The sequence below is a fragment of the Macrotis lagotis genome, chromosome 8 (assembly GCF_037893015.1).
Source record: "Macrotis lagotis isolate mMagLag1 chromosome 8, bilby.v1.9.chrom.fasta, whole genome shotgun sequence".
NCBI classification, from domain to species: Eukaryota; Metazoa; Chordata; class Mammalia; order Peramelemorphia; family Peramelidae; genus Macrotis; species Macrotis lagotis.
The window spans coordinates 14,101,475-14,122,176 of NC_133665.1; the positions used below are offsets into that span (position 1 = coordinate 14,101,475).

Here is a 20,702-nt window from a genome sequence, read left to right on the forward strand (position 1 = left end):
ACCAAATTTATTAATAAGAAGCAAAATTAAGGAAATTACATTAACTCAAGTTCAAAAGTTTGATTACAGTATAAATCAGGACCCTGTTATTCTGAGTTGTGACTACAACAAGTTAGGAAAACCTGTGATTAAGACGCTCATGGAATGCTACTATTCACTTGGGAGCTTCCCCGGAATATTAATTCAGGAGGTTGTTCCCACCAAATCTCAAAATTTAAATTGTTTATTTACAGTATTTAAAAAAAAACAACTTGATAAGAAAATCTGAAGAGATCACCTCTACCTTTTAAAAATACTATGGTTGCCTGAGCCAACAGCAACTGTAGACCTTCCCCAATCCTGGTAGGAAATGGGGAGTTGGAATAACTGAGGTCAAGTGAGGTCAAGTGCCATATGCTGTATAACAGTATCATGTTTTTTTAAACCAGTCACAAAATGGAATTTGATGGTAAAATACAACTGGAAGAAGCCTTATTTGATGAAATTAATTAAGACAGCCCACTTGACACCTCCTCACCTTCCTAAAATTGATTCAGAACAACCACAATTCATAGAACAGGTGTTCAGAAAGTATATAATGAATGTCTTCTTTCTAACAAAACAGATTGTTCTTTTTCTTTCTTTCTCTAGAATAGAACCAACCCTCTGTAGTGCCAGAGAAGAGCTTTTTTGAACAGAGTAGAGCACATTATAATCCCAGTCTTGTAGGCTCTTGAAGTGAAGGAGGAAATCGTTCACTGAAACTTGTTGGGATTGTCTACCACATCCTTGACCATGTTGCTTAGAGTGACAATAAAGGCTCCCCTTCAGCAGGTCACAGGCATGCTCAGTTTTTTTTTTCATTCTCTGGTGGATGTGTTTTCTCTCCTCTCTAGTGATTATTTTCTACAAGGCTGACACTGCTTGTTGAATGTTAGAACTGGATGATGTCAGAAGGTGAGAGTTGCCATCTTTTGTCAACATAGGGCTTCTCTGAGCAGCATCTTAAACTGAAAAAGAAAATAGAAATGAGGTCTTTCTCCAAGGAAGAAGGAATAATGTTAGTCCAAGAGCCTAAGCATCTTGCACCGCTGCCAAAGCCATCACAAAATGATCTGTTGGTCTTCAGGAAATCTCTTTTTGTACTCCTGTGTAAACATTAAGCTATATAGTCTTTGCTCTTAAGAAATCACAGCTTTAGAGTTGGAAGGAGTCTTAGAGGTTACCTAGTCCATCTCATTCCTTTCAAAGCTAAGGAAATTGAGACTCCCTCCCCCCACAATAATAACCCACGAAGTCACTTCTATAAATATAAAGCTAAACAAGATCAGTTAAAATGACATATAATCACAAGAGTCCCAAATCTGGATTCAGAGCAATTGAGTTCAAGTCTCCCCTTCTATAACTTACTACTTGTGTGATCTTGAGTAACCACTTTAACCACTCTGGTCCTAATATTCTTAGAGTAGGATACCCTCTTTTCTATGCTTCTCAGTCCTATGAATCCAGATTGAGGGGGGGTATGCTTAAGGTATCAGGAGCTTAAACTCCTAGAATGAAACTAATAGAATATTAGAAATAAAAGACACCATTTCAACCCCTTCATTTTAAAAATGAGGAAATGTTGAGTGTTTTCTATGTTTAAAATGCTGTTTCATTCTCACTAGGCTGGGAGAGGAAATGAACTCTTAATGAATCTCTTTCTCTTAGGAGTGATCATTTCCCAGAAACACTAGGTAATTCTGTAATATCCTAAAGGAAGTAATGGTATTCATTTTTCACTTATTTTCCTACCCTTCATCATTCTGACAAAAATGATACAAAATTATCACTTTTCTCAGACCATTCTACAGATCATGTCCTAAAAGTAATTGAGGTTCTCTGTCTTTCTACTGTGTTCTTTATTTTGGGGTCAAAGTGATACATACATACAGGACAGTTGTAAATCTGTGTATAGGTTGTGGTTGTTTAGGGTTGGTGCTGGATGAATAAACTTTACCCCCAGTAGCCTTTCTTATATAGTAAAATTTCAAAGGTTCACACTCATAAAGCAACAAGTTTAAATTGTATTACTAATGAGTATTCATATATATGCCTATATGTGTGTGTGTGTGTGTATGTGTATTGTTGCTTGTCTTTTTTGAAGAAAACCAAGCTATCAGAGAGGTGATATAACATGAATATATGTGAACTGGATTTGAGTGAGGGTAAATTACCAGCCTCCCTTTCACACATATAGGCTGTAAATAATTAAGAAGTGTAATTTCCCAACCCCCTTAGCCTCCCCCTCCATCTTGTGATCTCCAAGGAGTTTAATATCATTTTAATTTTATTTTTAATTATCATTCTTTAAAAAAATCAGTCTTTGCCATTGAGTTTTATTGGAATGAGGAAGTGGTATCTTTCTAGTAGCCTTTGTTATACTGAAACTGGGTAGTATGAGGTTTGAAGGAAGGAATACTTCCTTAGTTCAAATCTGGCCTCAGTATCTAGCTGTGTGATTCTGGGAAAGTCACTTAACCTATTTGTCTCAGTTTCCTCATCTGTAAACTGACCTGGGGAAGGAAATGACAAACCACCTCAGTATCTTTGTCAAGAAAATCCTAAATGGGGTCATAAATGGGGTCACTTGACTTGACTGAATACTAAAGTTATTACCTCTTTCTAGAGGCTGATTCAGAAATAAAATTGTTAGGGGAACTGACAAAAGGGTGTCAAATAACAATATTGGTAAAAATGTCAGAACCAGAAATCATCCCAACTCTAGACAGAGAAACTTCCCAGGTAAAGCCTAAGGCTTTTTTTCTTTCTGATAATTTTTCTAGGTGTTAAATTTGCCTTTTGCATGCCCAGTTAAGTCTTAAATAGTTGTACCAATTTCTCCTTTTACCATCTTCTTGGATACAATCAGGAAATATATGCATGGTTTTTTTTTTCTTACAGTTAATTTTTTCCAGGTAAAAAAGTGAGATGACTATGACTTTTAAAATTTTGTTATGATTAACAATAAAAAAAATGAGAAGTAAGAAGAAGTCTGACAATATATACATTTCCTTGATGTATACAAGATGATGGCAAAAGATAGAACTCAAGACAACTGTAGACAACTGTGCATGCAACAGGTAAATTTAGCAATCTAAGTCCAAGTTCTTCATTTCTCAACTTCAGGACCCAGCTCATTGACCACAAATCTGGCAATCACTCAAAACCAATTGTTGTTTTTCTCTGAGAATAGCCAATGTTGATGAAGACCAGGTTGGACATTTCTCTCCTTTCCTTCATGTGAATGTATGTGGTTTGGCAAAGAGTGATTTTTTTAAACATAAATTTCTCCAGGGCAAGTACTAAATCTGTTTTTTTAACTAGGCACAGTGCCCAGAAAAGTGCCACACATGTGTGTGATCACTTAATAAGTGCTGGGTGGCCTAAAAAGGAGCAGCCCTATTTGATTTTTTGCTAAAAATACAGACGTTTCTAAAATATTGACTTTTATTAAACAACCAAGCTGTCCCTCAATGTGTTCAAACTGACTGGTTGGCTATACTTTCCTGTAATTTTCTGAACAGAAACCAATGTAAAACTGGTATTTTCTGTACTTTTTAGTCTTAAAAGACAAAAAACATGTTTGAGAAGTCCAGCCTCTGAAAGATAAAGTTCCAGCTTTGTTTGAAAGACCTAAACTAAACCCAACTCCTGATTTAGATTTCTTGGGCTAAAGATTATTATATATCAGCAAAGTTTCATAAGTCAAAGCCAACTCCCCTTTTTTTTTTTCAACCTGTAAGAAAAAACAAAAATTAAGGAGAGCTTTGACAATGAACAAGTTCCCTAAGATGTTTCTAAGAACTCTGGCCATTCTTAAAGATATTTCAGTCTATTGACCCTTTTTTCCTTCCCAGTCACCTTTACACTCCACCACAAAACCACACACTGCTACAGTAGTTTTGGTCTGCTGTTGGTGATATTATGGAGTATGGACCCCCTATGGGGGATTTTTGGAAAGAGATGTCAGTCAGGGGATAGACAAGCAAGGCTAAGTTGCAATTTATATCTGTGGATAGTGAGTTCTATCGATGTCATGACAGGAAAGAAGAACTACAGTTTGGAAGACTCAGAAGCTTGTATCTTCATATAGTTTCCCTCTTTCTTTTTAATATCTCCTTTTATAATTTATAAGAGAGTATATTATAGGAATATTTTGTTACTTCCTAATGCTTTTGTTTAAATGACTTTAGCTTTGAATAAATAATTCTGGTTGGTCTGATAAGAATAAACACACTAGCTTTTGATTTTAAAAGAATGGATCTTGATATAAAAGGTGTCTTAAACACAAGACCCTCTTCTTAGGGCCCATATGTGAGAGTACAGCATAGCTGCTACAAAAAGTATTATAGAAAATTTCTAATTAGTTCAAATAATACTGAAGTGGTTGTTTTCCAATTTAAACTTTTCAAAGTTATAATTATGTAAAATATTGCAATTGATTCTCACCCAATGAAAATATTTAGTGCTAAAGAATTTGTCCACTTTATTATTTTCACTTCTAGAGATAGATGATCTCTTTTGGTCTTTTCCAGCTTAGAAAATAAACAGTTACAACATAGATTTTCCTTTGGTCATCTTACTAACTTGGATAAAAATCATTCCCTATTGGGATGAAAAGGTGCTGAAAAATTAATCAAAATAAAGTGCAGAAAATATTTGCTAATTGGCTATGCAAAAAATACATATAAACACACTGAAAATTTAATAATTGGCAAGCCAGGTATAAACTGGTTCTAAGACTTTCCTTATATATTGTTTTACAGCTGTCTGTGGTAAATATAGGCTCAGAAAAGACCTTACTGCCATCAAAAAGTTTTCATTTTAAATGTCTATTTCTATCTAATTCCCTGTTATGAAATGAAATACCTCAATCTTGCAAATGATCTTGGATTTCATTAGTGTGCACTAATACTTCCCCATGCCTTTGTAGAAGGCTCAGTGAGTTGCTTTGGTCAAAAAGATTTATCATCTTTTGATCAACCTTGCATTGGAAGTAAGTCTCCCTGAGCTAAGCTAGTTTGGTCCTTTGGCCATCGATTGATGGCCCATTGGCCCCTACTCAAAGCCTTCCCAGTTTTGTAGGCCCTTCCATAGCTTGCATTTCATTGATATCCCTTTTAAGAATGCAGGGTCACCTTCACACTAAAGTGAGCCCTCAGATTGGGCCTTTAGTGGAAGTTAAATGAGGCAATATATGTAGAGTGCTTTGTAACCATAAAGCACTATATAAATGTGAGTTATTATTATTGGACACTATTTAAAGAACACTACATGGAGTCCCTGGCACTTAGATCTGATGAGACAAGTATGTAACCTATGACAATGTAAAACTAAGTGGAGAGGGGGAGCATTAACATCAAATATGTCAGGAGCATATAGTGTCTTTGTAGGAGTAATAAGGATAAGTGCAAACCATTAGCTATCCAATAAAGTACAAATTCTTAGCATTCAATGGCTCCCAAAGTTGGGTCCAGTCTGGGCTTATTTCAAATTACTTTCTGTTTTTGTATCATAACTATAGGAATTAGAACCCCCCACCTCTAGTTTCTATGCTCCCCACTCAGTTTTGCCTGTTTTATGTCTATCTATCTTTCAAGATCCAACTTGAAGATCTTTGCCTCTTTTATCAAATATTTATTGAATACTTACTATGTTTTGTATCTCACTAGAGATTTGAAGATGGCAAGAAATATCTCAAAGAATTCACATTCCCTAGGTAGTACAGTGGATCCAGTTTCAGTCATGAAGATCTGAGTTCAAATATGATCTCAGATACATGGGAGCTGTAGGACCCTGGGCAAGTCATTTAACTGCTGCCTGTCTTAGTTTCCTCAACTGAAAATTAGAGATCATAATAACCCTTATCTCTCACAGTTGTTGTGAGGATCAAATGAGATAACATACTAAAGCACCTGGTATATAGTAGGCACTTAATAAATGCTTGCCTCTGCCCTATACATTTCTAATTTGTATTAAATTCGTTTAAATTCATTCATTCAATAAGTATTATAGTGGGAGGTACTGGGGAATATGAAACCAAGAAATCTCTTAAGGAAGTTATATGCTGAGGGACAAGTGAAGCAGAGAATAATACATGTATATATGTGTGTTTATATGCATATATGAATATATACAGAAAGTTAAATAAAAATGTGTACAAAGTAATTTGTCAAGGAAAGGGACATCTACATTTAATTGTGCTTGTGTCTTATCTCTTTGCTCACTAAAATACTTTTCTGTTTCTGCCACAGACACAATATCTTACACATAGGACCTTGATTTGTTGAATAAATTAATAATTAGGAAAATTAGGAAGGAACATCTGTGGGAATTGCAGAAATAGGCAGGATGGGTCTGGTCAAACTTGAAACCTTCTAATCAATCTGTAGAACAGAAATTCTCAAGAGCTGTGTGAATAACTGGAGTGTGTATGAGGTGAGGCACTATAGCCTCCACCATCAGATAGTGTAAGGGAACAACCACACAAAGACAGATTCAGAGAGTTTTAAGAACTTACCACATGAAGGAGGAGTTGACAGAGGAACAAAGCCTCGACTGCATAGGTGGATGTAGGCAGAAACCATATTACAGGCAGCCTGGAGTTCATTTATCTCACAGGTGTCCTGGATGCACATGCTGTAGAACGGGGCAGGATCTATCTAGAATAGAATGTCCCAAAACCACTCCACCTTGCCCATAGATCAATCAATACATGGCTAATGGGTTGGGGAATAGGGACAAGCAACAGAAGGGAGGGATGTAGATTAGACCTCTTCCCAGTGTGTTAAGGGTTTTCTGGTACCTGGAGGCAATTCAAACAGTGTAGGAGTCCCCTGAAGGTGAGACAGAGGGGGTAAATCTCTCTTTAGTAAATTTGCTTTTCCAACAATGAGATCTGATTGCTACTCAAATTCTCTACTGAACAGATCTTAAAAGGGTTTTAGAACTAAAGAACTCTGATGTTTCATCTGCTTAATATCTCAGCAGAGGGTTAATTAAGAAACTATTTGGAGAATAGGGATATTAAGACCAAGTGGTGGGAGAACTGATGATCTAGTTGGAGACTGTTCCACCCCACTGGTGATCCTATATTCCCAAGTACTAACCTTGTTCATAAGGTTTTTCCTCCTTCTGATTTTTTTTCTTTTTAACCACCAGTCCACTTGTACTCACCACTTGGAAGCAGTTACGGAGCTCAGAGTGGGCATCCAGAAAGAATATTTTGCAGAGCCTGGAGGAAGCAGCACTAAGACAGACCTTTACTTTCCTTCTCTGAGCCTTGCACTCACCATCCACCTAGTGAGGTAAACACAAACATTTTCCAAAAAATAATAAAGGCTCATCTCATTTGGTCCTCATAATACTGTAAGATAAGCACTACTGTTATTATTCCCATTTTATAAATGAAGAAATTAGGGTTCCAAGATGTTAAGTGATTTTCTGCCACCAAGGATCACACAGTTTGTAAATATCAGAGCTTGGATTTGAACCCAAGATTTAGCTTTTGTTTTAGTCTTTTTATTTGTATTCCTAGCAGCATATAGTACTTGGCACATCATTTACTTAATACTTTACTTAATAATTGTTAATTTTTTTTTCCTGGCCAAGATATTTCAGTTTCTGGTCAAAACCAGAATTTAAGAGCCCAGAAAAACTTACAAGATGCCATCTTCTAACACCTCAAGATCTGCTACTTATTCCATGTAACCCTGAACAAATCACCCAAACTTTGGTTTTCTCCACGGTAAATGAAGGTAACCATCAATACTGTTGTAAGAATGAGTATTGAGAAGCCTCAGTAATGAGAGGGCTCGTCTTTGACAGACCAGTCATTAGAACATTTGCAGGCTCTGCAGAGGCAATCCAAATGAAAGGTGCAGATTTATATGTCCAAAAACTGAACCCAGTCTAAAGTTTCATCTCAGGACCATGGATTATTCTTCAAAAACAAAAAATTCATGATTTCACAATTTTCATGAATTTCTTTTGTCTCCAGAATTCACCACCCAGTGATTAGCCTTCTGATTATGAGCCTTGCAGGTTAGTTAGTAGATCTATTCTTTGGATGACAGAACCAAGGTCTCTTACTAGGCTTGTACTTAATCTCACCCTGTCTTTAAAGGAATATGCTCACGGAGCACATATTTGATCTACTGCCATAGCCGTTCTACTGCCATAGTCTTTGAAACTCCAGGGTCACCTCCACCTCACAGTACAGCATTGGAATAAGATTTTAGTAGGAAACACACTCATGTTAATTTGTAAAATTTACTAAATGTATAGAAAAAAATAATACATCCCCCCTCCCAATACCCAGGTTATATAGAGATGAGACTTTATACATTAAACAATTTTTTAAAAAGTCCTCAGATTCCAGTGGGTTAGTTTACTGTTCTTGGTTTCTTGTAAGGAAACTGGGATCAAGAGTTTTCCCATGACTTTTGACAGAGCAGCAAAATCTCCAAGAGTAGAGAAGAAAGATTGATTTCCCCTCAGACAGAATCCACATTTTTCTTATTCCTAATATCACCCTGCCTCACTTTCCCCACTTTTAGTAGTATCAATTATTTAGAACTGGAAGGAACTAGAGACCAAGCAGTTCAAACCCTTTATTTTACAGAGGGAGAAACTGAGGCATTAGATCTTTAGTGAAGAGCTGGAAAGGACCTTAAAGTCTGTCTACTTTAACTCCCTCATCTTGTCAACATGGAAAATAAGAGGAAGAGCTAGGATTTGAGCTGAGGTTTTCCAGTGCCCTTTTCACTGTATATCTCTGCCTCTGATACTAGCTCTTTCTGGGAGTAGTCCTAAAGGTCTGAGCACTGGGCCTGGAGTCAGGAAGACTCAAGTTCAAATTCAGTCTCATATACTAACTGTATTACTCTGAGCAAATCACTTAATCTCTACCTCAGTTTCCTTAATTGTAAAATGAGAGTAATAGCATCGACCTCACAAGATTGCACTACTAGATCAAACAGATAGTATTTGAAAATCACTGAGCAAGAGGCCTCCTACATGGTAAGGGTTTGATACATGCTTGATTCCTTTCTGCATTAAACAACATTAAAGACACGACTGTTGTTCTTGAGCCAAAGTTGACTCTTCATGACACCATTTGGGGTATTCGTGGCAAATCTACTGCAGTGTTTTGCCATTTCCTTCTCCAGTTTTACAGATGAGGAAACTAAGGCAAATAGGGTTAAGTGACTTGCCCAAGGTAACACTAGTAAGTAAATGTCTGAGTCTACTTTGACTCCAGGCTTACCTGGCATTCTATTCACTGTACTACCTACATGCTCCATTAAAGATCAGTCCTGTATCATCAGAGGACAAATCTTATCTAATAGAGACCTGGAGATACCTTCTATTGGGTCAGAAAACTTTCCTGGAGGTCCTGCTCCCTGCATACCTGTCATGAGGAGTATGAGACTGACCTGCCAGGCCTCCATGAACTCATCCAGATTGCCTGCCAGGGATCCATTTGGAAGCAACAGATCATTGCCCACCTCATTGTCATTGGTGCCCAAGATGCCTGCAGATATACCTGTGGAGAGAGGCCAGAGAGTAAGACTGGGTGAGGAAGAGGTGCTGACATGAGACAGGGCAAGAGTAACCCTTGGGACTTTTGTCGAATGGTAGAGAATCTTGGTGCTGAAATGAAATGGTAAAAGCTAGGGAGTCTTGAAACTGAGTCAAATTCTGCCTTAGATGCTTACAATCTGGCCCTGAACAATGATATCAACACCAGGTCTAGAGTCAGGAACACCTGAGTTCAAATCCAACTTCAAACACTCACTAGCTGAATGACCCTGGGTAAGTCACTTAATCTCTGTTTGCTTTAATCCACTGGAGAAAGAAATGGCAAACCACTTCCACTATCTTTGCCATGACCCTAATGGGATCATTCATCAAACACAACTGATGAACTCACTAACAGCAACATTTATATAAGCACCTGCAAGTTTAGGAAACTCTTTACCTATTATGTATTTGTTCCTCACAATAAACTCTGTAAGGTAAATAATATTATTTCATTTTACAGATGAAGCATCATTAAGTTTCTTACCCAGAGACTATAGCTAATAAAATGACTAAAGTAGGATTTGAACTCCTGCTTTCTTGACTCCATATTCTAGTACTCTCCCCACCATGCCACTTCAACCTCAGTTTTGTCATTAATAAAAAGATGGCACTAGACTTGAAGGTCTCAATGACCTCTTCTGACATTTCAATGACTTTTGGTAAAGTGGAAGGAATATGGGCTGTTGACATTCATATACTACTTTTACCTCATTTGATCTTTATGATAATACTGTACTATATTATGACAAGCATCCTTCACTTTTATTTTACAGATGAAGAAACTGAGGTTTAGAAAGGTTGAGTGATTTGTTCAATATCATACAAAGGATTCAAACCCAGGTCTTTTTTTTTTAAATCCAAACCAAGTGTTCTTCCCATTCTATTATGTAGTCATGAAATCAAATTAACTTGACTCTGGACTATATAACTGAGGAGGTAGGGTGTGGGTGGTAGGTCTAACACCTGGATGACATACTGATGGCCCACACCCACCTCTAGAGACTTCTTAAGGAAATAACTCCCACCCGTTGGCCTGTCCCCCTTACCTGGAATGCCTTTTCACCTATGCCCAGTTTCCTTCAGAGCTCTGACCTGTTGGTGGCCTACCTCTATGGGTCACCTGTCCCGGTGGTTCCCCTCTCCTCTGCCAACTACCAAAAACTTCTTTTCTCAGCTTACCTTCCATCTACTCTGTCTGTAATCAGTAGAGGCCTGTCTATATGTTAGAATTTAAATTCTTTAAGGCCTGGGACTAATTTTCCTTTTTTCTTGCCCCCAAGTCCTTACACAACCTGGAACAGAATAGTAAGCACTTAATAAATGCTTGTTGGTTAAATGAACCAGAAAATATCCTTTAGGATAAGACTCCAACCTACCTTTTTAATCTTCACTCTTTACTCACAACCAAAAACATTGTCTTTCCCCATTCTGACTTTTTTGATTTCTTCCTCATAGGAATACAACCCCTTGATTCTATATCTTGCACAGTTCTCTCTCTTGCCCCACATTCCTGAAAAACACTTTTTCCTAAGCATCTCTAGTTTCCTTCAAGGTTCAGTTCAAGTTTTACTTTCTACATAAGGCTTTTCCTGATCCTTCCAACTGCTAGGGCCTTCTCCCTAAATTATTTTTTGATATGTGTACATTATCTTCCTCAGCTAGAATGTGAAGTCCGACAGGGCCCCCTTAGATTGTGAGCCTCACCCTTGTACTTGTTGAAGACCCAGATTGCCCTCTGAAGTTATAGAAGAGAGCAGAGTCATAGAGGAATCCCTAAAAGGAAAGGAGCTAGAGGAAAAACTCATTCTTCATTTGCCAGAACTACATATTTATATCTATTCTTAAGTCAGCTTAAATATATTCTCCCTCCACCCAAAATGCAATTTCTTCTAATGTGCTCATATGATAGAGACACCTGACTCACTTATTCTTTTTTTTTTACATGCTTTTTGCAAGACTCTGGGGTTAAGTGATTTGCCTAAGGTTACACAGCTAGGTAATTATTAAATCGTCTGAGGCTGGATTTGAACCCAGATCCTCCTGACTCTAGGACCAGTGTTCTATCTGCTGTACCACCTAGCTACCCATCACTTTCTTTTAGGGGTTTAATGGGTCAGAGAATATTTTTTTTTTTTTAAAGAAAAGACAACTTGGGACATGATCATTGTCTTCAGATATCTGAAGGGCTGCTATAGAGGAATATTAGACTCATTCTGCAAAGCTGCAGAAGGCAGAACTAGGACACAGTGGAAACAATAAAATCTAGCTATAGGATCATGAGATCATAAGCTAGAGCAGGACTATGCCTTATAAATTATCTTATCTAGATCCCTTATTGTACAAATGAAAAACTGAGGCCCTTGGGATGCAAATAACTTGGCCAGACACATAAATATTATGTCAATGACCACGTCCAAGGCTACAATAGAATCCTAACCCCTCTTTTCCTTTTCATGAACCATAGTTCAGGTCCTTATCTACTGTTTGGATTATTCCAATAGATTCCAAATTGATCTCCCTTCTCCAAGTTATTATCCTTACAGCTCACAAAATGATATTCCTCATGTCTTTATATATACATATATATTATATTTATATATAGTATCTGTTATTTCTCCCATGTAATATGAGTGTGTTGAGAATAGGGACTACTTTGTTTTGTCTTTGTATGACATTGCTTAGTAGATAGTAAATTATTACTAAATACTAGTGGATGAATAAACTGTTGTGAGTTCCTGTCATTAGAATTGCCTACCTGCTGGGGATGTTGTAGAGATTACTGCATTAACAGAAAGGTTGAACTAGAAATCAGAGGCATCAGATGCATAACCCACAGCCCCAAGAACTTCCAAGTATGGCCAAGGAACCAGATTAAAATGGAATTGGAGACAGCCAGGTGGCACAGTGGATAGAGCACCGGCCCTGGAGTCAGAGCACCGGCCCTGGAGTCAGGAGGACCTGAGTTCAAATCTGACCTCAGACACAGCTAGATGCTGTGTCACTTTGGGCAAGTCACTTAATCCTATTGCCTTAAATAAATAAAATAAAAAATAGAATTGGGGAATATTTAACAAAATAAATCAAAATACAATTCAACATAATGTTATTTTGTGGTTATCTAGGTCATTATGCACCTCATTTGATACCATAGAACTGAATGACTTCTAAGATCTCCTCCAGATCCGAGGTTATATGATTTTGTTCAATTATCAATATTTTCCTTGTAGTTTTTTGGTGTTTAGTTATAACAGTTGTATCTGATTCTTTGTGACTCCATTTAGGGATTTCTTAGTAAAGATACTGGAATGGCTTGTCATTTCTTCTCTAGCTTATTTTAAAGTTGAGGAAACTGAGACAAACAGGGTTAAGTGACTTGCCCAGGGCCAAACAGCTAGTACATAATTAAAGTCAGATTTGAACTCAGGAAGATGAATTGACTCTAGTACTATCTACTGTACCATCTAGCTGCTCACTTTATTTATTTATTTAGGTTTTTGCAAGGCCATAGGCTAAGTGACTTGCCCAGGTCACATAGCTAGGTAATTATTCAGTGTCTGATTTGAACTCAGGTCCTCCTGACTCCAGCACCGTTGTTCTATTCACTCAGCTGCCTATCTAATTATTATTAGATAATAATTATAAATTATGTTTTAGATTATAAACTCACAAAGGTAGCTTCCTTTACCTGTAGTATTCTTTCCATATAATTCCCAATGCAATAGATATTTATGATTTTGTGATAATAGTAATGATGGCCACAGTCTATGTTTGCCACAAAATCGTGGAAGGCAGGAACCAGAACTTTGTTTACCCTTAGGAGTCCCGGGGCCCAATTTAAGAAGTCTTAAATCCCTTTTAATAGTAACAACTAGGCTAGAGACAATGATATCTTGGCCCCAGTGATGCTTAAATAAAGACTTACCATGATTCCAGCCATCCAGTGTCATACTACAGAGATCAGAATGAATGTTGCAGGAAATCATAACACCATTCTCATTGGATAATTCTATTTTATGAACTTCTTTCCTCCCATTGGCTCTGACCCTGGCGGGCAATGGATCCAAGTCTAGACAATTTTCTCCCAACAAAGAAGAATCATATATCTTATAAACCTGGGTTTTGGACAAAGGAGCAAAAAAGAATAGCTTTAGAATTTGAATGTCTAATGGAGGATGAAATGGGGAAGGGAACCTACAGCCAAGGGAGGTAGCATTTTAGCCTTATTAGCGAAAGGGAGCTTTCAAATAGTGGCCACACACATTAATGCTATCTTGGCAGATCTGTGAATTGGTTCAGCCCTTCTGGGAAGCAAGTGGGAGAGACTTCCAAAAATTCACTAAACTGTGCATAGCTTCTAACTCTGATATCACATTGTAACCTCAAAGAGTCAGAGAATGAGGGAAAAGACTTATAGCTATAAAAATACTTATAGTTGAATTTTTTTTTGTAATGACAAGTAGCTAGAAACTAAGTGGGGGCATAAATTGGGAAATGTCAGAACAAATTATATTAATGTAATGGAGTACTAAAGGGATTGTTAAACAGATTAAAATAAAGCACAACACAATGTAGATAATCTTGTTTTGTATTTTCTAAGTCAATGTCTTGAACTAAGTGCTTGACATCACTGAATTAAGTGACTTCTAAACTGTCTTCCAACTTTGAGGTAAAATGATCAAAGAAACCTGAGGAAAGTTATATGAACAGAAGCTGAATTAAGTGGACAGAGCCAGGTGAAAAACATAATATAACATTGTGAAGACAATTTTAAAAGACTTAAGATATGTGATCAGTTGCAATGACTATTCATAATTCCAGAGGACCACTACGATGAAACATAATACTTTCTCTCCTGATAAAGTTGATGGGTTCAAGACACAGAATGAAAGATACAGTTTGGCAGATGGATGATGAGGGGATTTGTTTTGCTTGACCATGCATATTTATTATGAGGTTTGTTTTTTTTTTTAAATTGGGGTGGGGAACTTGGAAAGGAAAGAAAATGCTATAAATATTTGTTAATCAAAAATAAGATAAAATAAAAAACAGCAGTCACAATTTCTATCCAGGGAACAGCATATGTCTCTGGGGGTAGGCTGTTGGTATTGTTTGGGGTTCTGCAATTGTGTGGGCAATTATGCTTTTTAGCATCTCCTTTTGAGATGAGAACCAAAGAGATTCACATGGATACATTACAGGAAATGGTCAAGAATAGTTCAGCATTAGCTTGGTTAATGTTCAAAGTTCAATCCATAACAGAAAATCAGAGGTGCAATCACACCTTTGTAAATTTTCTTCAGTGTATGATTACTACTGAATAACAAATATTACCCAGCCTCTGATTCAGACTTTCATTGTTAAATGTTAAGTCAGAACTCTAACTAGTGTGGAACAAACATGTCCTCGTTCCAAGACACTGACATGAAGACAATACTTTTCATCCCCAAAGCAACTATTGTCCCCATAATTAACAGTCCTCCATGATGCCCCCTTGGCCCATTTTGACTGTCTTTTTTGTGCTCAAGCCAGCCCCACCCCCAGACTTTTGTTCCCCAGGTGAAAGAATTCCTAATTATGGCTCTGCATTAGTGGTTACAGATGTATAATGAATAGTCATCCACAAAACATCCTTTGCCTACCCACACTCTGGCAGCTCTTGCCTTAGCCTTCCCACAATAGATTTTATGCTAAGTGATCCCAGCATCTGATGAATGCTTCCCAATAAGTCAAAGGTAAAAAATGATGCTCAGTCCCAGAATATCCCTCCTACATCTGCCACATTCCTTCATAGAACCCTGAGCTCTAGGTAGTGAGGGTGGATACCCATTAAAAGGTTTAGGATGGGAGGAGCTCTCATTCTTTAGGAGTTCTTTTCCAGTTCCCTCAGTTACTAAGGTTGTATGTACCTATTTGTAAACAGGTTCACTCTTGAAGATAGGGGATGGGGTTTGTTTGTTTGTTATCAATATCCCTAAGGTAGTTAGATGATGCTTTGTGACTCTGTGGATTGAGTGCTGGGTCTGAAGTCAGGAGGACCTGAGTTCAAATGTGACTTTAGACACTTACTTTGTGATCCTGGGTAAGTCATTTAACCCTGTTTGTCTCACTTTCCTCATCCATAAAATGAGCTGGAGAAGGAAATGGCAAACCACTCCAGAATCTTTGCCAAGAAAAACCCATATGGGAATGGTAGAGTCAAAACCTCCAGGGTTTAGCATAGTCCCTCCAACATACTAAGCAGTTAATAAATGCTAATTAATTGATTGATAATGGATTTAGAGCTAAAAGGTACCTAAGAGGCCATTTACTCCTACTCTCATAAGTGAGGAAATTGAGACCTAGGGAGATTACAAAGACAAAAGGTAGGTGAGACAGAATTAGGATCCATAATCTCAGCCTCCTATACTGATGTATTTTTCATTGTACTATGAGTCCATTATAAGTTATCCATATCTAATTAGCTGTAGCAATTTTTTTTCTCTTCCAACTGGCTTCCACCCTTACTGTCCAACACAGCCTTGGGCTGTTCTCTCCTCCTCTCCCCTCTCCCCCACAACAGTTGATGTGTGCCAGAGAATGTAAACTGATTTTTATGTTGGCCTCAGCCAAAGAGTAGACAATAAATACTTGTTATGAAGGCAAACTGGCAACATCCCAAAGTCAAATACTCTATAAATTACTTTTGGATTATCTGCTGTTTTGGGGTATGTTGGATCTTTGCCCTCTCTGGGAATGGGGCCCAAGAGGTGTGATCAGAGGCAAATTAACAGGTTCTAAGGGAAGAAACATGCCAGAGGGGGAAGAGGTATATTCAAAGCCATCATCCAAAAAGATAAACAGAACTCACTTTCACACAGGTCACTCAGCCCAACAGGACTGGCTGCTTTAAAAGGACAGGAAGGTCTTTTCAAGGGGGTTGGGAATGATGAGTAGTGTTTCACATTTCACTGAACAGCCTGGCTCCTCTTCACTCCACTGTGCCAACATCACAGTATGGTCAAAATCCATACTCCAGCCTCTACTCCTTGTGCCCCAAATTCCTCAATGGACCTTGAGATTGTAGCTTGGTGGGATTACATTGATGGAGAGTCTCTACCCTAAGGTTCATAGCATTAGAACTAGAAGGAACCTTCAGATTCCAACTCCTTTATTTTACTAATGAGGAAACTGAGACACAAAAAGTTAAATGACTTGCCTTTGTCATACAGCTAAGTGTCTAAGGAGGGAATTTAGCATAGGTCTTACTGATTCTAGGGTTGTAGTCCTATCCACTATACCAAACTGTTTAATTCTCATACATACATGTCTGGCACACCTTGGCTTCCATATCTCTTTGGGCTCAAATCAAAATGAAGGTGGCCCCAATACCTCTTTAAATTTAGAATTTTTCTCCTTCCTGCCCATGATTAGCAAGGAATATAGACCAATATAGGTCAAATATTGTTTGAATGTCAAGGTGGCCCCATCACAAAGGTTGGTAGAAAACAAAGTTGATGCACAGTGAAGGACATTAACCTTATCTCATGGCCATAATAGTTTTTTTTTTTAACCACCTGAGTAATGGGATGGGTTCCTGTCATGTACCAATTTTTCCAAAATCTATCACTACAATGGTTTTGGGGGGGACAGATAGATCCAATACCCTATACCCAAAATCTTGGAGGTAAGATGGTATATGGAAGAGGATGGTTTAGTGGCAATTGAAATAGAATTTGCATGATTGCTTATAGGATATACATCAACCACAGAAAGAGTCCTACAGTTTCAGGGGGTGAGTGCAGGGGAAAATTAGGGACAGAGACCATAATTCATGTAAAAAAGGCATGTCCTGGGTGGATACATAAAATGAATTCTTATATCAAAATTCCGTGGTGGAGTAAGAGTAAGTTTTCCCAGTGATCTTGAGGGAAGAAATCTAAAACTTGGAACTAGTGATGCAGTGCATAAAGCATCAATCCTAGAGTCAGGAGAATCCAAATTCAAATCTATCTTCAAACACTTACTATGTGACCCTGAGCAAATCACTTAATCCCACTTGCTTTGCCAAAAAAATAAAAGTCTAGTATTTGAGATTATGATTATAAGTCTAGTTCATGTGCTTTATCTGCCTACCAGGTTCTGAAAGTTATATTTTGGAAAGGTGAGTCTTTACTTGGAAAACAATGTAGATGGAATCCAGAAACAAAAATATATTGAGAATCCCAATCAACAATCATCTGGAAAGAGAAACTATGAAAATAGAACTTTTCTGGAGGAACTAGAGGATAATACAGTGGCAACAGGAGATCCAACAAATGACAGAAAGTGAGCTATGTTGGTCAAGATGCAGGGTTGTGTGAGAAGACTGAGTATTAAAATTTCAGGTTAAGTATTTACACTTCAAAAATTGCTAAACATTACAATTATAACAATATATTATTTTGCTCTTTGTCTGAACTTAACAAGTGATGGCAGATTACATAATACTGTCACAAAACAGGGGTTCTGAACCTGAGGAAACTTGGATGGGAAAAAATATAACACCTTTATCTCAATATAATTGACTTCCTTGGTAATCCTTGTTGTTGTTCAATCATATCCAACTCTATTTTTTTTGGCAAGGCAAATGGCATTAAGTGACTTGCCCAGGGTCACACAGCTAGGTAATTATTAAGTGTCTGAGGCCAAATTTAAACTCAGGTCCTTCTTACTCCAGGGACAGTGCTCTATCTACTGTGCCACCAAGCTGCAGCTCTGTTTGACTTTTTTTTTTAATTTTTTTTTGTTAAAGATATTGGGTTTTACAATCCCCCCCATCTTACTTCCCTCCCCCTCTGTCTGACTTTTAACGGGATTTTCTTGACAAAAAATACTGAGTTTGCCATTTCCTTCTTTAGATCATTTTATAGATGAGAAAACTGAGGTAAATAGGGTTAAGTAACTTGTGTCACTTATATAGTGTCTGAGGCCAGATTTGAACTCAGATTTTGAAGATAATTCTGATTCCAGGTCCAACATTATTCACCTGCCCCATGTATGCTAATGTAATATGTAGGGTATATTAATCCCATGTATGCTATTTTATGCATTTAAAAATATCAGCACCATAGTAGGTCATTATAGATTGATCATTCCAGGAGGGATCCATAAGCTTCACCAGACTAGCTTACTAGCTGTGGGCTCTAAATAATTTATTTAATTTCCCTCAGCTTTCACTTTCCTCATATATAAAATGAGAATATTGAAGTCAAAAAGTATTTAAATTTTTACCATGTATTAAGCACTGTATTAAATGTGGGGATTTGGTGGGGGGAGAGCAAAAAACGAACAGAATTTTATGATATCTGGAGTTGTTTCCAGCTTGGAATCTGAGATCCTAAGATATTATATTTCTGGGATGGGGACAGGTCTGGTGTTACCATTTAGGGGAGCCAGCAAGGGTTGCAACAAGCTTTTTTGCTTTCCCAGTGGGTCTTTGGCACAGACTGAAGAGAGACCCTAAGTATGGAAGGCTATAAACAGTTTTCATTGAGCCAGAAACACTGGGAGGTCCTCTACCCACCTGGAGAAGGAATCTGGGGGGCTCATTGTGCTTCAGGCAGGGCAGCTGACTCTACCTGTTTCTGGAGCTAATCACTGACTTCTGGCAAGGTTTCAAAAGTTCCAAGAATATAAACCAGTTTTTTTTTTGGGGGGGGGGGGGAGAGGGATGCTAGTCCAACTCTTAGAGCTCATAAGCCACTGACTGGAGGCCTTTTAAGATCCAAAGACTCACACAGAGATGGGGTAGGAAGGGATTTGTTGGAAATGTAATAGGAGGAAAAAACTGTATCTCCTTTCACCCATCTTCAGTAGGAAAATTCATGGGGAAACAGGGTAGGGGTGGGGTCTTAGCCACAATCCAAAAACATTATCAGGATGTTGTTCTGAGGTGGAAAAGAATTCACAGAGGTAAACCAGTTCAGAAAATTAGACTGGAAGCCATGGAAGAAAGGAGTCTTAACTATGAACTTACTTCTAAAAAATATTATGAAAACTGTATTTCAACATAATTGGTTTCTTTTGTAATTCTATATATTTTACCATATGCATTTAAAAGGAGTGGGAAGCATTCAGAATTCGAACATGTATATGTTGGCAGCCCAAAAGACCACGATTCAAGACTAGTAATTCATTAGAGAAGGTGCTATGTTCTCTGAGCAAGGTAGAATTGAAGCAGTTCAAAGGAAATGTGAGATGCCCAAGTTTAGAGAATCCACCCCAGGTGTCCCTATGGCCTATTTATGCCCAGTCTGAGGTAGAGTATTATGAGCTTGTATTGGAGCTGATCAACCATAGTCAGACATACTGTAACTTGTCTTTAACATAGTGTTGTTGTATTGGTCTTCTTCCATAACAAAGGACAATAACCAACCAACTTTGCATTTAAAAATATCATTCTTAGAAGGAGTCCCTAGGTTTCACAGGATTGCCATAGGGGTCTATGACCCCCCAAAAAGTTGAAATCCCCTTTTTTTAAGGGAATGAAAATCAATAGGATCATAGATTCAGAGCCGGAAAAATGCTCGGATACCAACTTACATCATTTTGAGGATAAGGAAAGTGAGGCTAAAGACATGATGTACCTTAGAAGCTAAGGCAGTAAGGGGGAGCTGAGATTTGAACCCAGATCTTCTGGTGCTATATCCCATGCCCTTTCTCTTGTACTACAGAGAAAGAAAAAGAAATGTTGCAAAGGGGAAAAAAAACACTAAATTTTTACTTCTAAAGCCCAATTCTGTCGCTTATTATCCAAGTTGGACCCCAGTTTCCTCATCAATTAAGTAAGGGGGGTGGCCCTGATGGCCCTCTGAAATTTGATCATACATGTTTATATGTTGTCTCTCCAATTAGACTGTGGCTCTTGAGGGGCAAGACTGTTTCTGCCTTACTTTGCATTTAACACAGAGTCTACTATAACATAGATGCTTAATAAATCCTTATTGACTTGATAATTTGACGTAAGTCCATTTCAGCTCTAGATCTATGAATCTATGAGAAGGGGCAGCAGGGCAGGGGAGAAATAGTCAGATAGGATCCTTGGATTCATAAAAAAAAATAACCCTATATTAGGCAAC

The 20,702-nt window shown here is 37.8% G+C and overlaps 1 protein-coding gene across 1 annotated transcript in view; it reads right to left on the reverse strand.

Moving 5' to 3' along the window:
* LOC141495122 (uncharacterized) overlaps window positions 1–20,702 on the reverse strand; it is a 170,717-nt gene continuing 150,015 nt past the window's right edge. Inside the window, exons 68-72 of the mRNA XM_074196114.1 lie at window positions 13,529–13,718; window positions 9,459–9,568; window positions 7,198–7,320; window positions 6,542–6,683; window positions 1–989 (exon numbers count right to left, since the gene is read on the reverse strand). Coding sequence (XP_074052215.1) covers window positions 985–989; window positions 6,542–6,683; window positions 7,198–7,320; window positions 9,459–9,568; window positions 13,529–13,718 — 570 coding nt within the window. The 3' untranslated portion in view covers window positions 1–984. The remainder of the gene's footprint in view (window positions 990–6,541; window positions 6,684–7,197; window positions 7,321–9,458; window positions 9,569–13,528; window positions 13,719–20,702) is intronic.